A 17,268-nucleotide genomic window follows, 5' to 3' on the forward strand; every position below is an offset into this window, starting at 1 on the left:
CTGGCCAGTATTTCGCGATCCGGTCTTTCCTGTCCCTCTGCGGCCGCCGTCCCATTTAAAAAAAACCTCTTTTGGCGCACAGTTGGTTCGATGGCGTCACTTCCGGTGCGCAGCCTGTGTTAGAATCGAAAGTTTAGGTCGAAGTTTAACGGGAGGGAAGTCGGAGCTCAACATGGTGAGTACTGGGGTGGCGCTGGGACTCGACTCCCCTGCCCTAAGGTCACCGCCTGTTGAGGCCGCAGGCAGTGGAGGGAAACTCGGCTCTGTGTTTTGGCTCGTGAGGGGATTTGGAACTGCGAGGGCTCATGGCACTTCTGTTTGAGAGGATGTCGGGGTGGGGTCAAGGGGGAAAGCGGCAGTGCACACGTGTGTGAGCGGGCAAGAGAGTGCTTCAGTGAAGGAAGCGTGTGGGCAAGGGCGTGAGAAGGGGTGGGGAAGGAGGGAGAGGGACATGGGTGGGGTTAGGGGGAGGGACATGGGTGGGGAAGGGGGTGGGGGGAGGGACATGGGTGGGGGCTATGGGGGAGGAGAAAGGGGAAGGAGGGGTGGGGTATGGGGGGAAGGAGGGGTGGGGTATGGGGGGAAGGAGGGGTGGGGTATGGGGGGAAGGAGGGGTGGGGTATGGGGGGAAGGAGGGGTGGGGTATGGGGGGAAGGAGGGGTGGGGTATGGGGGGAAGGAGGGGTGGGGTATGGGGGGAGGAGAAAGGGGGAGGTATGGAGGGGAGGGGTATGAGCCATAAAGGTGGGGAGAGAGAATATGATGAGGGAAACAGTGAGCAGGAGGGATGAGGTAAAGGGAATAGGGGTGGAAAGCAATGCAGTAGGTTTGGAGGTGGGGGTGAAAGCAGTTCTGGAGGAGTAGGGATGTGCGAGGGGTTGGATATGACCAATAGACAGAGGGAGATTGAGTTGGGTGGGGGAGAGGATGATGGGACTTGGGCACAGCAGGAAAAATAATAGTAGCGGGTGAAAAATGTAGACACCAACTGTTATGAACATTGGAGTCTGAGTAGCAGGACAGAGGAGGGCTCAAGTATACTTAAAGAAGGCAATGAATGAGGGAGGTATAACGTGGACATATCTGGAACCTGGTTCCAGAGGTGGGTTCAGTTGTGCCTAGAGGGATAAAATGCGTTTTGGAGCTTTTCCATTTCATGAGCAGGTGTGTTGATTGGCTGCAAGATAGCTTTTGCTGTTGTGAATTTTGCGTGCTGACATCAGAAGTACTATATTTGCAAGTGACCAAAGTGATTCTCAAATAATATTTTGGATAATTCTACAAAGGACACCTGCATAATTTACAAGACTACTTTTTTAAAAGGGGAACACAATCATGCAAGGATTGGAGGATTGTTGAAGAAATGTATGAAATTACCTGAACCCCTCTTTACACAAGTTGTTAGAAAGTCGATAATTTGTCTTTGGTTTCAAGGTGAAATACAGAGTAAAATCATAATACAGGTAGAGTAGAATACAGAGTGGTTTTTCCATCATGCCATTTAAAATTTCAGTTCCAAAACATTTGATATAAAAGGTCATTCAGTCATGGAAAATTATCCTATCTTCTCATAGGAACTTTTAAACTTTGTTTTTAATCTTTTTAATATTTGTCGATGATACTGCCAGATGCTGGTGCACAGATTTGTTCCTCTGCTGGTTAGACAGCAATACACAACCAGCTGTTTGGCACTTTCAGCAGGTGCAGGTATCAAACTTGCAGTACACCAATGCCCTAAGGTGAGGGTGCTCTAATAGTCTGTTCCAGTAAAGCTGCTGCTGCACATCACCTTAGGTTATCCATTGTTATTGGCATTTTATTTCAGCTCATTGAGAGATGTCTTGAAAACCATTGTGAGGGTTATCAAGTTTAAGCTGCCAGATTCATCAGGCTAAGCCTCAGATTTCCCAAAACTCCTCTCACGTTTTCCAGTGCTGAGCATCAAAACTTATGACTGCAGTGTTCATTTCTCAAGACTTATCAAAAATGGAATACGCACATGGAGCCTCTTTTTCACTTTGCAGTTTGTTGCTGTACATGCTGGATAGAGAAAATCTGTGCAGTAAGTTGATGCATACAAGCTATGGAACTGCTCATGCTTTACAGCATATGATTAACTGGGTGTTATGGAAAGCTGTAAAAAGCATTAGCTCTGGCATGCTAAACTTAGTGTAGAAAACTTTTATTTTTCTGTCCAGTGATTGCTGCTGAAAAATGTACATGCTCAGGCAACTGGCAGAGCGGGATTACTCTGGGCTGTGATGTCATCCAGGACTGAATAGCATGTTGACACTAACAGCAGAGGCTTCATGCATCAAAGTAGGGGGAAATATCAGGGGGCTTCTTTGTACTATCAAGAGCCTGCACCCTCAGAAGATGAAGTTGGGTGGGTGATTAGCAACAAATATAACAATTCAAGCAAAAATATTTCATCAACTGTCAAGGAGGTTAATATGTTTCTTTTGGTGGGGGATGGGAAATATACACACATTGAACATAGGAAATTAATGGGAGGTGGCAAGAAAATTTTCTGCTTGAATAACCTGCTTAGCGTCTTGTCTCTATATTGCAGCCACTTTAATTTTGTTTCCTGTGAGCAAGGTACCTTTTGCAGAAAACCTTTAATTATACATGCTAGCTGTGATGGAGTGAGCTAGTATTGTCCCATAGAGCATTGTGCTGAGCATTTGTGGCTAATGATTTCCTGCATGGGGAGTCCCTGCTTTGACTACACTAGCATTTGCTAGGGTGAATGGGTGAGAGTTACAAAGAGACACCAGGCACCTTGCCTGAGTAGTAAAAATTAACAGCCACGACACCCAGGCTGCATTTGTGCAAATCCTGGTTATCAACATTAACGGATAGCATTCAAATGCATGCTTGAGGTGTCTCTATCCTCAGTGAGAGGAAAAAAGTATTGGTGCAAGTTGTTTCTGACTCATTTTAAAAACTTAATTTATAACTGAACAAAAACAGTCAGAAGTTCATGGATCATTGTTCCGGTCTCCATTGAGACTGATAACTTTTAAAGAAATTCGAACTTCTGGTTAATAGCTGAAAGGATGACGCAACAAAATTTCACATTTTATGACTTTTGCTGTAATAAAAGACTAAAAGCACTGTTATAAAAACACTATCTTTGTAGGCAACTTATACTTTAAAGCACAAAACCGAATATTCTCCTTTTTCTTTTACCATAACCGAAAACACACCACATATAATTTAAGAGGAGATGGTTGCGTAGTGGTAATGTCACTGGACTAGTAATCCAAAGTCCCAAGCTAATGCTCTGGGGACATGGGTTCAAATCCCGCCATGGCAGCTGGCGGAATTTAAATTCAATTTATAAATCTGGAATTGATAGCTAGTCTCAGTAACGGTGACCATGACAACCATTATCAATTGTCGTTAAAAACCCATCTTTAGGGACAGAAATCTGTCTTCCTTACCTGATCTGGCCTACATGTGACTCCAGATCACAGCAATATGATTGACTATTAATTGCCTTGTAAAATGGTCTAGCAAGTCAGTTTTTGGTCAGTTAAGGATGGGCAACAAATGCTGGCCTTACCATGCAAGAATAAAGAAAAAAACTTTATACTGTCATTTAAGTATACATTCGATTCTCCCAGAACCGGTCCAAGGTGATTATTGGTGCTTGCGGGTTTACTTCTGTTGTTTTCCTTTCTCAGCCCGGGAACTTTCAGTCAGAACTGACTTTCAAAGTGAGTTTTTCTTCTTCCTGGCGATTCTTCCTCTAATTCGAGCTAGCCTCATTTTAACTCCTCATGAACTTGGTCTTTCCAACCTGACCGTGAGCTCCCAACCTCATTCCAGCATGCTGAACCACAGCATCTTGCTGCCTATAGCTGCTCTTCCAGATCCTGGCAGACTAACCTTGTCTGTGAGTTTTCAGGGGTAACTTACCCTCTCAGAGCCCATCTCCATGGCAACATTAATCACATGGGCTTTGTATCCAGGCAGAAATACTAATTAGTTATCCTTGAGATCCTAATTTTCATCTTGGAAATAAGTGGACGTTTTAAAGCACAACTGTTTACAACCCAACATTCACAACTCTTTTCTAGGACTTTGGAGACTCTCAGTCTATCCACAGGCTGCTGCCATTGTTTCCAAGTGTGAACACCTTGCAATTTCTTCCCAGCAAAACAACCTGGGCCCCCTTTAATCCGTACCAATCGAACAACCCAGGTTTTCTGAGAGTTGGACTCTGTAGGTCACATGACCCCCTTCATTTTAACTTAAATCAGAGACAGCTCCAAAACATATTCTTAAATAACCTCAATTGTAACATGATGTGCTAAAATAATATTTTTTAAAAATACCTGCTGCTCTGTTGTTTCGAATAGAATAAAACATTGTGGACTTGCTCTGTCACTGATCCCAAAGATAAGGTTCAGAATTTGCTGGAGCAGGACATCTCATAAGGTATGGTTAGTTAGACTTTTTCCTTCACTCTTCAACTGGAAAACACTTTGCCTTTTAAGTTGCTGGACATGTCAGGTAATAATGGATATTTAGGACTTTGGTGGTCAACAGGACCAACAGTCAGTTTCCGTAAGCAATGGGATTTAACGATTGAGAAGGAAACAGATTTAACAATGGAGAATAAATGGAGTAAATTTGAGTTAAATCAGGCACTGAAAGAGAAATAGAGGACGGATTGGATTGAGTGAAAGAAAAGAAAACGAAAAATATTTAACCAGTTGAAATTTTAAATATTTCTAGCAATTTACCACCTGTAGGAATGAGACACCACAAGTTAAATTGTTTCCTTTCTGGGCTGGAGAGATTGAGTAGCACTGAGGGAGCATAAATCTCATTATTAAAAAGATACTTGTGTTATTTGGCACCTTTAACATGTGGTGAATTTAATTGGCAACTGTTGGCAATATGCAGCAATTTCAGGAAACACGTGTGGTAACAGTGAACCAGTGTCTAACAATCTGTGAAGATTCATAATTCATGGGTTATTTCTTCCTCATCCCAAGTTGCTAGATAATTTATGCATTAACAGAGACTTGGTGCATCAAATTGCCATTAATTTGGCAGAAGAATCTGGACCTATGATGTCACATGTACCTGATTGCTCCTATGGTATTACATTTTGTTCAGTGAGTAGAACTTTCACCATTGAGCCAGAAAGTTATGGTTTCAAGACATGTAATGCAGACTGACCCTTTAATTCAGTGCTGAGGGAGCGCTGTAATGTTGGAGATGCTGTTTTGATTGAGACATTAAACTGTTAGACCTTGCTATGTACATATGAATGAGGAAGGGTCTCTTGCAAAAGCTTGGAATAATTTTCTTTTTTACTCAGAACAGTGATACTGTTAGCTGAACTTGGGTTGTACAGTCTGGTTTTGTGCAGAGTGCTCTACTTTCACATATTGTATTAGTACCATCCAGTTAACTACTGATGGAATAGCATTCTGCAATTTCTCTTTCTTTTTGATGTTATTTGGAGAAAAGCTAAAGGATAGCTCCAGGTATAAGTTATAATGCATTTCTTGAGTTTGTGTAGGAGAATGTAGGGGAAAAATCACTTTCTTTAAAAAGCAATTAAACAGAATCGATCTTTGCTATTTTAGTTCGTTTTTCAATAAGATTTGAATTTTGTAATAGGAAGCCTCTTAATTCTTCATTGAGAATTAGAAAGTGTAATTCTAATTGCTAACACCTGTTGAGACACCACAGAGAGAGGCACATGGTGAGGATTGCAAGATTAATTGCAGATTAGGAAGGCCATTCAGTCCATTTAAATGTATCCATTCGGTGTTTCTTAAATGCCCTCAAGTGAGGCCAGTAGATTTTCTTCGGTTTGACTTGGATCTCTTTTAAAGCACGTTGTAATTCAAAATGAAATAACCTCTGAGGGAAATGGGTGGAGACAGAGAGGAGGAAAGAATAAGGCAGAGGTTTCTTGATAAGGGGGTGAAAGGTTATTGGGAGTAGGCGGGAATGTGGAGTTGAGGTTACAATCTTATCAGCCATGATTGTATTGAATGGCGGAGCAGGCACGGTGGGGCTGAGTGGCCTACTCCTAATTCATATCTTCATATATTTGAAATAGGTTGAGAGCCTCTCATCATTCACACGTGGTTGTAAGGCTGAGTGGGACTGGCAGGTGGAAGGTTGGGGTAAAGTAAATGACAAGGGAGCAAGGGAAAGGGAGGATACAGGAGTGGAGCGGCTAGTTCAGAGGGGAAAATATGAGGCTATTGCTGTTAGTGATGGGATGGAGTGGGTGATTGGGACATGGGCAGCTGAATGCTGCATTTTCACGCAGCCTCAATTGAAAATGCAGCTTTCAGTATTCCCTTTCTATGCTATGCCATCTGCTACCTATTAATTGAGAGAAAGGTGTAGGGAGATGACAACAGAGAGAGATGTATAAGAGAGTTAGAGACAACAACACCGACAACTGTAGGATGTAACAAGAGACCAGAGTCTCAGCCTTACTTTATGCAATGAAAGAAGCTTTTCACAACCTCGGGACATCCCGAAGCGCTATATTGTATTTGAAGATAAGACTGTGAAAGTTTAGGAAAAGGACAGATGATTGCAGTAGATGGCTCCTGTTGATCAGCTTCCTTGCACATTACACAAAATTGTTGAAATTACAGCCATGCAGCTGAATCCCTTTAAGACCACAAAGTCTTGTGGTTAAATAAATCAGGGTACAGTTTAATTGGACCTAGAACTTTGTTAATTGGAATATACTGGTCAATTTCAGGCTGAAGGTCAGAACCACTCGCTTTTATGTTTGTTTTTCTTCTGTGATCACTGAAGTTGATAAAATGAAATTGGACAAAATACTTGTATTTATAGGCCCATCACTAGTGGTAGGAGTAATTTGAGATAACGACATAGTGTTACAGGATATTGTCATAATTGCGATTTCTCCTTCTCCCCAGCCTTAACCCCCACCACCAGGCTATTGATACTGGCATTCTAAATCAAGTGATGTCATGGTATTATGATTCTTCTTCTGAATTCCAAATATTTTGTTCTAGTCTCAGATAAGCAAAGTACACTTTGGAGTGCTTGACAGAGCTCAAAACTATACAACTAGGGAAACCTCCAGGGATCAGACGGGCTTCGTTTGCTGCCACCAGCATTCAGTGAACAAATAAAGTGATTGTGTATTGATGTGTCTGGTATCAGGTATGTTTTTAAAAATGAATGCATTTAGGACAGATGATAGGTTTTCATTTGTTTAGCTCCTTTCACAACCTTAGGCCATCCCAAAGTGCTTTGCAGCCAATTAAATTTTTTTTTTGGAAGTGTAGCCACTGTTGTGATGCTAAAAACACAGCAGCTTATTTGCGCACAACAAAATCCCGCAAGCAGTGATGTGATAATGTGCAGATAGTTTTTTTTATATATATATATGCTGGCATTATTCCCCCCTTCACTTGCCACGCCAGCTGGTCACCGGTACGAAAGTTTACAGAAATCCAGGGAAAGTGGTTGTATGCATGAGTATATAAGTAACCATTTCCTCTGCTCGAGTGCAATTTTTTTTTTTTAAAAAAGGAACAGACCAGCCTAAGCAGAGTCTGATTCATTTGAACCTTAAATTACTTGATGGGTGTTGCATCTTGGGTTCAGGTTTAGAATTGGTTTTCGTTTTAAATTTAGGCAGCTCTCCAGATTAATTTGCTTCATTATTCCTAACCCACTGAAATGGAAACTTGAGAGGTATGAAAATAAATTAAACTTATTTAACTATTAAATAAGTTTCCCTGCTATTTAACCTGCTGTGCTGTTTTCATCCAATGTTCTTTTGAAATATTTGATCTTTGTTTCTGTAAAAACAGTTAGATCTAAGCAGTTGTATTCCAACAAGGATAAAAATAGAAAAAATAAGCAAGCATGAAGATAGCAAATTGACACAACATGTGAGCTTGGTGATTTGGAGAGTGAGGGAATTTTAAAGCGTAATTTCCTTCTAAAATCTAGTCCGGTTTGTATTTGGCATTTGATGACAATTTACTGTTAAAGTTAAGTTTCTGTTAGTTTTAGTCAGGGATAAACAAGCTCCCTACTAGAGATGCAGCTACAATTTGTTAATTAGGTAGCTACTTAGAACTGTTTTCTCTAGCCAGCAGTGCTGACTCATCTCGATAAAATTTCAGCTAGTATAAAGTGGTCTTGTTAAAACGCACAAAGTAAACATGCAGATAGCTAATTGCCACTGAATCCAGCTTGACACAGTGTGAGAGCTTGAGAATTTAGTGATTGAGCAAATTCAGTGCTATGATGGAGGAGGTGCTGCCCTTATACATATAAGTATATAAGTATAACCTTGACCGTGGAGCAAATTACAGACATTAAGGTTCTGACCTTTTACATATAAGGAGTGGGCTGAGAGAGAGAGCCAGAGACCAGCAATGGGACACGAGTTGAGACCTGGAAGCATTAATTAGGTGAGCAGTTAGTGAGTTTTAAGTATAATTTTTCTCTCTAAACAGTGAATGGGAGTGGGGGATGCAGCAGCAGTAGTAGTTTAAGCTGGTACTGGGGAGATCTGGAGATATAAGTATTGCGTTAAATTTATAGCTTAACTAGTTAAACAACTTGATATGGCTACAGATAATTGTTGAGTGATAGTTCAAAACTTACTTAGTTAAATAAAACACAATGGAGTTGCAGGACAGGTGGTGTATTGCAGCTATACTTGTGGGAACCAGTGTGATTCACAGCAACCACATCTGCAGTAAATGTCTGCAGCTTCAGGAACTTTGGCTCAGAGTTGATGGGCTGGAGACTGAGCTTCGGACAGTGCGATGCATCAGGGAGAGGGAAAGTTACCTGGACACCAGGAGGCAGTCACGCCTCTTAGGCTAGGGTCCTCTGCTTTGCTCCATGGTCAAGGTGCGACTGCAAGTGAGACAGGTATTGGGATCGAGAAGTTAGAAGTGGAGGAGCCTCAGCCCTTGCAGTTGTCCAACAGGTTTGAGTTCTTGCAGCTTGTTTGGATAAGAGAGGGGGCTGCAGGGTAGATGAGTGAATTAACCATGACACCGTGCTGCAGGGAGCCATTCACGTGGGGGGAGTAAATTAGAATGTAGTGGCAGTAGAGGGACAGTATCGTCAGGGGGATGGACATAGTCTTCTGTAGCCAAGAACTTGAGACCAGAAGACTGTGCTGCATGCCTGGTGCCAGGGTTCAGGACATCTGCTTGGGGCTGAAGAGGAACTTGCAGTGGGTAGGCAAGGATCCAGTTGTTGATATCCACATGACAGGAATGAGATTCTGCTTGGGGCTTATGAGCAGCTAGAGGTTAAATTAAAAAGCAGAACCACAAAGGTGGTACTCTCTGGATTATTACCTGAGCCATGAGCAAATTGGTGTAGGGTAAATAAGATTAAAGAGCTGAATGTGTGGCTCAAAGATTGGTGTGGGCGTTCTTCAGGGTAGTGTCCTAGGCCCAACCATCTTCAGCTGCTTCATCAATGACCTTCCTTCCATCATAAGATCGGAAATGGAGATGTTCGCTGATGACCCTGCAATGTCAGTACCATTTGTGACTCCTCAGTGAAGCAGTCCATGTCCAAATGCAGCAAGGCCTAGACTACATCCGGGCTTGGGCTGACAAGTGGCAAGTAACATTTGCACCACACATGTGCCGGGCAATGACCATCCTCAACAAGAGAGAATCTAACCATTGCCCCTTGACGTTCAATGGAATTACCGTCACTGAATCCCCACCTATCAACATCCTGGGGGTTACCATTGACCAGAAACTGAACTGGACTAGCCATATAAATACTGTGTCTCCAAGAGCAGGTTGGAGGCTAGGAATCCTGCGACAGGTAACTCACCTGACTCCCCAAAGCCTGTCCAACATCTACACGGCACAAGTCAGGAGTGTGATGGAATACTCCCCACTTGCCTGGATGGATGCAGCTCCCAGAACACTCAAGAAGCTTGACACCATCCAGGACAAAGCAGCCTACTTAAGCACAAAGCAGCTCGCTTGATTGGCACCAAATCCACAAACATTCACTCCATCCACCACCGATGCACAGTAGCAGTAGTGTGTACCATCTACAAGATGCACTGCAGGAATTCACCAAGGCTCCTTCGACAGCGCCTTCCAAACCCACATCTAGAAGGACAAGGGCAGCAGATAGATGGGAACACTGCCACCTGGAAGTTCTCATCCAAGTCACTCACCATCCTGACTTGGAAATATATTGCTGTTCCTTCACTGTCGCTGGGTCAAAATCCTGGAGCTCCCTTCCTAACAGCACTGTGGGTGCACCTACACGAGATGGACTCCAGTGATTCAAGAAGGCAGCTCACCACTGCCTTCTCAAGGGCAACTAGGGATGGGCAATAAATGCTGGCCTAGCCAGCAAAGCCCACATCCCCTGAATGAATTTTTTTTTAAAAATGTGTTTCAGTTCATGGAGCACTTGGCGACAGTGAGAACTGTACCATTGGCTTGGTCTTCACATGAATGATGCTGGGACCAGTGTTCTGGCGAGTCGTGTAACCTGAGCTGTAGAGAAGGCTTTAAACTAAATAGTGGGAGGGGGGGGGGATCACACGAGCAGAGATGTGGTAAATTAAAGAGGGAGGCCAAGGCAATAGACCCAAGTGGCGACATGGGTAATGGTGACCAGAGTGTGGCAGGCAGGGACAGAGTGTACAAACTTAAATATGTACCAGCAGATAAGGCCAGAGTTTGCAAGAATGGTAAAAAGATGTAATTAAAGGCTCTGTCTAAATGCACGCAGCATTCGTAATAAAACAGATGTATTGATAGCATAAATAGAAACAAATATGTATGACCTGATAGCCATTTCAGAGACATGCATGGTTGCAAGGTAACCAAGGCTGGGGCCTAAATATTCAAGGGTATTTGACAATTCCAAAGTACAGGAAGCTAGGAAAAGGTGGTGGGAGAGCTCTATTAATTAAAGATTTCGTTAGTTCAATAGTGAGAAATGATTCGAGCTCAGAAGGTCAAGATGTAGAATTAGTTTGGGTTGAGGTAAGAAAAATTAAAGGTAAGAAGTCACTTGGGAGTAGTATAGCCCCCTAACAAAAGTTACACTGTAAGACAAAAATAATGGGCATTTGTATGAAAGGTACTGCAATAATCATGTGTGATTTGAACTTTCATACAGATTGGCAAAGGCAGCCTGGAAGATGAGTTAATGCAGTATCTTTGGGACAGTTTCTTTGAGGAATACCAGGGAGCAGGCTGTTTTAGACCTGATAATGTGCAATGAGGTAGCATTAATTAATGGCCTTCTAGTAAAGGAACCGCATGGCAACAGTCATCATAACATGATAGAATTTTACATTCAGTTTGAGGGTTAGAAGTGAAAGTCTTACCCTTGTAATTGCCTTTATTTAAGTTTATGAAGACAGAGTTGGCTAAAGTGAACAGGGAAAATAAGTTAAAAGGTAGGATGTAGAGGAACGATGACAGGCATTTGAGGAGATATTTCATAACTCAAGAGTATATTCCATTAAGAACGAAAGACACCGAGAAGGATGCATCATCCATGGCTAACCAAGGAAGTTAAGGATAGTATCAAATTGAAAGAAAAGCCATACAATACTGTGAAGATTAGTCACAGGTCAGAAGATTGGACAGATTTTAGAAACTAGCGAAGAATGACTTAAATGATGGGGGAGAAATTAGAATATGAGAGAAAGCTGGCTAGAAATATAAAAACAGTAGAAATTTTTACAAGTATTTGAAAAGGAAAAGAGTAATTAAAATAAACGTGGGTGCCTTAGGGGGTAATGCTGGGGAATTAATAATTGGGAAACAAGGAAACGGCAGAAACGTTGAACCAATAGCTATGTCTGACTTCACTGTAGAAGACAAAAAACATCCTGCGAGTACTTGAGAGATAAGAGGGAGGAAGGAATTTAAAATCATCATATTCACTAGGCAAAAGGCACTGGGAAAACTACTAGAATTAAAAGCTGACAAGTCTTCTGGATCTGATCGCCTGCATCCTTGAGTCTCAAAAGAAGTGGCTGCAGAGATAATAGATGCATTGATTGTGATCTTCCAAAATTTGCTAGATTTTGGGAAGGTCCCAGTGGATTGGAAAATGCAGATGTAATACCTCTGTTCAAGAAAGGGGAAACAGAAATCGGGAAACAAAAGCCAGTTAACCGAATATCAGTCAGGAAAAATACTAGAATCCATTATTAAGGAGGTTAAAGCTAGACGTTTAGAAAATCATAGTACAATTAGAGTCAACATGATTTTTGTGAAAGTGAAATTGTGTTTTACAAATTAACTACCTTGAGGAAGTGACAAGCAAGATGGATAAAGGGGATAAAAGCAAAAAACTGCGGATGCTGGAAATCCAAAACAAAAACCAAAATACCTGGAAAAACTCAGCAGGTCTGACAGCATCTGCGGAGAGGAATACAGTTAACGTTTCGAATCCCTATGACTCCAACAGAACTGAGAAAAAATAGAAAAGGGGTGAAATATAAGCTGGTTTAAGGTGGGGTGAGATAAAGGGGATGGTGTGCTGTTCTTGGATTTCCAAAAAGCATTTGATAAGGTGCCACATCAAAGGTTACTTTCCAAAATAACAGCTCATGGTGCAGAGCATAACATATTAGCAAGGATAGAGGATTGGTTAACTAACAGGATGCAGAGCGTAGGGATAAATGGGCCATTTTCGAGTTGGCAAGCTGTTGCTAATGGATCAGTGCTGGGGCCTTATCAATGACTTGAATAAAGGGACTGAATGTGTGGTAACTAAATTTTCAGATGACACAAAGATAGGTAGGAAAGTAAGTTGTCAAGAGGACATAGTGTCTACAAAGGGATTTAGATAGGCTAAATGACTGGGCAAAAATTAGGCAGATGGAGTATAATGTGGGAAAATGTGAACTTGTCCACTTTGGCAAGAAAAGTAGAAAAGCAGCATATTGTCTAAATGGAGAGACTGCAGAACTCTACAGAGGGATTTGGGTGTCCTGGTACATGAATCTCAAAATGTTAATATGCAGGTACAGCAAACCATTAGGAAGACGAATGGAATGATGGCATTTATTGCAAGGGGAATTGAGTATGAAAGTAGGAATTGCTGTTACAGCTGTACAGGACCTTAGTGAGACTGTCTCTGAAGTACTGTATATAGGGTTTAGTCTCCTTACAGATAACATTGCATTAGAAGCAGTTCGAAGAAGATTCGCTCAATTGATTCCTGCGATGCAGGGGTTAGCTTGTGAGGAACGATTGATTAGGCCTATATCTATTGAAGTTTAGAAGAATGAGGCAAGATCTCATTGAAACATAAAGATCCAGAAGGATCTTGGCGGTGTGTGTGCCAAGAGGATGTTTCCCCTTGTAGGGAAGGCTAGAACTAGGGGATACAGTTTAAAAATTAAAGTTCTTCCATTTAAGACTGATATAAGGAGAATATTTTTTCTCAGAGGGTTGTTAGTCTGTGGAATTCTCTTCCCCAGAGGGCAGTGGAGGCTGAGTTATTGAATATATTCAAGGCTGTGATAGATACATTAGATAGAATTTTGATTGACGAGGGAATCAAGGGTTCTGGGGGGCAGGTAGGAAAGTGGAGTTAAGACCACAATCCGATCAGCCATCATCTTAATCGAATAGTGGAGCAGGCTCAAGGGGCCAAATGGCCTACTCCTAATTCTTCTGTTCCTGTATTGAGTGTTTGGTCACATAGAAACTTAGCAGAATACTTCATGCAGTGCAGTGGTTATGTTGTCAAAAGTGACACTGGGCAAAGAGAAACAGCCATTGTTGAATAGTTTCTTCAGAAGATATACATAAATATCTATCCAGTGCTTTTAAGTTGCAGTATTGTTGCTGCGTTCTTGAAGCATGAGATTTACGCAACCATCTCTAAGCCAAACATAAAACTGCATAATGTAAAGCTACTTATATATTTTTATTCATTCATGGAATGTGGAATTGGTGGCAAGGCCAGCGTTTATTGCCCATCCCTAAGTGCCCTTAAAGGTGGTGGTGAGCTGCCTTCCTGAACGACTGCTGTCTGCGTTTTAGGTACACCCAGTAGCAATATAGTTCTAATTACCTTCTGAGCTGCTTGACAATTTTGCATGGTACACAGCTTGGAGGTGAGTTTGCAGGCGGTGGTGTTCCCATTCACGTACTGTTCTCGCCCTAGGTGGCGGAGGTCATGGGTTTGGAAGGTTCTGGCAAAGGAAACTTGGTGATTAACTGCAGTGCATCTTGTAGATGGCAGCCACAGTGGGCCTCTGGTGGAGTGAGTAAATGTTTGAGGTGATGGATGGGGTGCCAATCAAACGGGATGTTTTGTCTTGGATCGTGTTGAGCTTCTTGAATGTTGATAGAGCTGTCCTCTTCCAGGCAAATGGAGTATTTCATTATACTTCTGGCTTGTGCCTTGAAGGTGGTGGGCAGATTTTCAGAAGCCAGAGATAGATGCTCGCCACTGAATTTCCAGCCTCCAATTAGCTCTTGTAGTCACAGTACTAATGTGGCTGGTCCAGTTTAGTTTCTGGTCAATGGTGATACCTGCGCCCCTCACACACAGGGTGTTGATGATGGGCCATTCAATGATGGTAATGCCATTTACTGCAGGGAGCTTTAACATCAGTTTTTAACCACTTTTTCAATGACTGCATTTCCTGATTTTTTTTGGTACGGTAAATCAGTTTTTTTTTTAAAAGAAATGCAATTTTGGAAGAAAATTTCACTGTTTTATCATCAAAGATCATAATTGGAGATGTGCATTAATTGCAACGTTGATGTTGGCATATTGTGTGCAGAATATGCTTTGCTGAGGCCATTAATGTGATGTATATGTTTCTTTGGACCTGATTTTTGGTAGGAAAAGAAATGGAGGCTGTTGAAAAAACATTTTTATGGCACTGAACCATCTTTAAATATTAGTGTACTTACAGCACAGAGATAGACCATTCAGCCCAACAGGTTCATGTGGGTGTTTATGCTCCACTCAAGCCTCCCCCTTTCCCCTTCTGTCTAACCTCATCAACATATCCTTCTATTCCTTTCCCCTTCATGTGCTTATCTAATTTCCATTGTCTGTAGTATTTGCTTCAACTACTCCCTATGCTAGTAAGTTCCACATTCTAATAACTCTCTAGGTAAAGACATTTCTCCTGAATTTCCTATTGGATTTGTTTGTCACTATCCTATATTTATAACCCCTAGTTCTGGTCTCACCCACAGGTGGAAACATCTTTCTTACATATACATATACCCTTTCATTATCTTGAAGACCTCCATGAGCTCACCCTCTGCCTTCTCTTCCCTGATGGGTATGAGTTCTTAGTTCTAGTATCAATCTAGTAAATTTGCGCCTTCTCCAGGTGCTCCAAATCCTCTTTCACAGTAGTCCTGAAGTATGGTCTATTCAAGGTTCTATACAAGTTTAACATAATTTCTGTGCTTTTCAATTCTATCCCTCTAGTAATGAGCCTCAGTGCAGTTGTTTTTTTAATGACTTTATTAACCTGCGTTGCTGCTTTTAGCAACCTGTATTTGCAGACCCCTCTATTCCTTTACCTTATTTTCAAGAGGTATGTAGCTTCCTTATTCTTCCTACTGAAATGTATTTTCTCTCACTTATCTGTACTGAAGTTTATCAGCCAAGTACACACCCATTCTGCAAGTCTATTAGTGTCTTTTATTTTGTCACAGTCCCTCTTCGTCCCCTTAATTTGGTGTCATCTGCAAATTTTGAAGTTGTACTTCTGATTCCTGAATCCAAATCATTTATATAAATAGTGAACAGCAGTGGTCTCTGCACTGAGCCTTGTGGAGCACTATTTTATCAATTCGAATAATCTTTAATCCTTATTTGCTATTTTTTGGTTTTGTAGCTAGTTTGCTATCAATCCTGCCACCTGTTCTCTGACTCCACATGTTCTGACCTTAGTCATAAATCTAACATGCAGTACCTTATCAAAGGCTTTTTGGAAATCATGGAATAGTTACACTACATAAGGAAGCTATTCACCTCTTCCTGCTCTCTGCAAGAGAAACTCAGCTAGTCCCACTAACCTGCCCCTATATCTTATGGCATTTTCTCCTCATAATTATCCAGTTTCCTTCTGAAAGTCATGATTGAATCTGCCTCCAACATAGGCAGAGCTTCATACTCTTGGGCAGTGCACCATGCACTTGGGCAGTACATTCCTGATCCTAACCATTCACTACATAAAAAAGTTTTTCCTCATGTTGCTTTCGATTCTTTTGCCATTCACCTTAATTTGGTGATCTCTGGTCTTGATCTTTCTGCTAATTGGAATGGTTTCTCCCTATCTACTCTGTCTAGATCCCTTTGAACATCCCTACCAATTCTCCTCACCTCTTGTCCAGGGAGAGCAGCCCCAGCTTCTCCACGTAACTGAAATCTGTCATCCTTGGAACCATTCTCATAAATCTTTTCTGTACCCCCTCTGATGTCTTCATGCGAACACACAAATTAGGAGCAGGAGTAGACCACTTGGCCTCTCGAGCCCGCTCCACCATTCAATAAGATCATGGCTGACCTGATTGTAACCTCAACTCCACATCCTTGACTACCCCCGATAACCTTTCACCCGCTTGTTGATCAAGAATCTATCTGACTCTGAACCCTCAGAGAGAAAATTTCTCCTCATCCCTGTCTTAAATGAGTAACCCCTTATTTTTAAACAGTGACCCCTAATTCTAGATTCTCCCACAAGAGGAAACATCCTTTCCACATGCACCCTGTCAAGACCCTTCAGGATCTTAAATGTTTCAATCAAGTTGCCTGTTACCCTTCTAAATTCCAGTGGATACAAGCCTAGCCTGGCCAACCATTCCTCAGAAGACAATCTGCCCATTCCTGGTATTAGTCTAGTAAATCTTCTCTGAACTGCTTCTAACATATTTACACCCTTCCTTAAATAAGGAGACAATACTGTATCCATTACTCCATATGTGGTCTCACCAGAGCCCTGTACAACTGAAGCGTAACCTCCTTACTTTTGTATTCAATTCCCCTCACAATAAACAATAATAAAAATTGTAATGTGCCCAGAATTGTGCACACTACCCTATTTGAGGCTGAACCAGTATTTTATAAAGTTTCACCATAACCCTGGAGTTGCTTTTGTACGCTATCCTCTATTTATAATGCCCAGGATCCTGTGTGCCTTCTTAACCACTTTCCCAGTCTGCCCTGACACCTTCAATGATTTGTGCACATGACACCCCCAGGTCCCTCTGATCCTGCACCC

General features: G+C 41.8%; 1 protein-coding gene across 4 annotated transcripts in view; it reads left to right on the forward strand.

Moving 5' to 3' along the window:
* The first annotated feature begins 92 nt into the window (after positions 1-92).
* Positions 93-17,268, forward strand: part of setx (senataxin) — an 81,076-nt gene continuing 63,900 nt past the window's right edge. For 2 of the 4 annotated variants that reach the window (XM_078549994.1, XM_078549995.1), the window contains exons 1-2: positions 116-175; positions 1,932-2,061. In XM_078549994.1, coding sequence (XP_078406120.1) covers positions 1,950-2,061 — 112 coding nt within the window. In that variant the 5' untranslated portion in view covers positions 116-175; positions 1,932-1,949. Of the gene's footprint in view, positions 176-1,931; positions 2,062-17,268 lie in introns of all 4 variants that reach the window. The other 2 variants (XM_078549996.1, XM_078549997.1) reach the window with 2 other exon arrangements.

Source organism: Cetorhinus maximus, chromosome 10, assembly GCF_964194155.1.
Source record: "Cetorhinus maximus chromosome 10, sCetMax3.hap1.1, whole genome shotgun sequence".
NCBI lineage: Eukaryota > Metazoa > Chordata > Chondrichthyes > Lamniformes > Cetorhinidae > Cetorhinus > Cetorhinus maximus.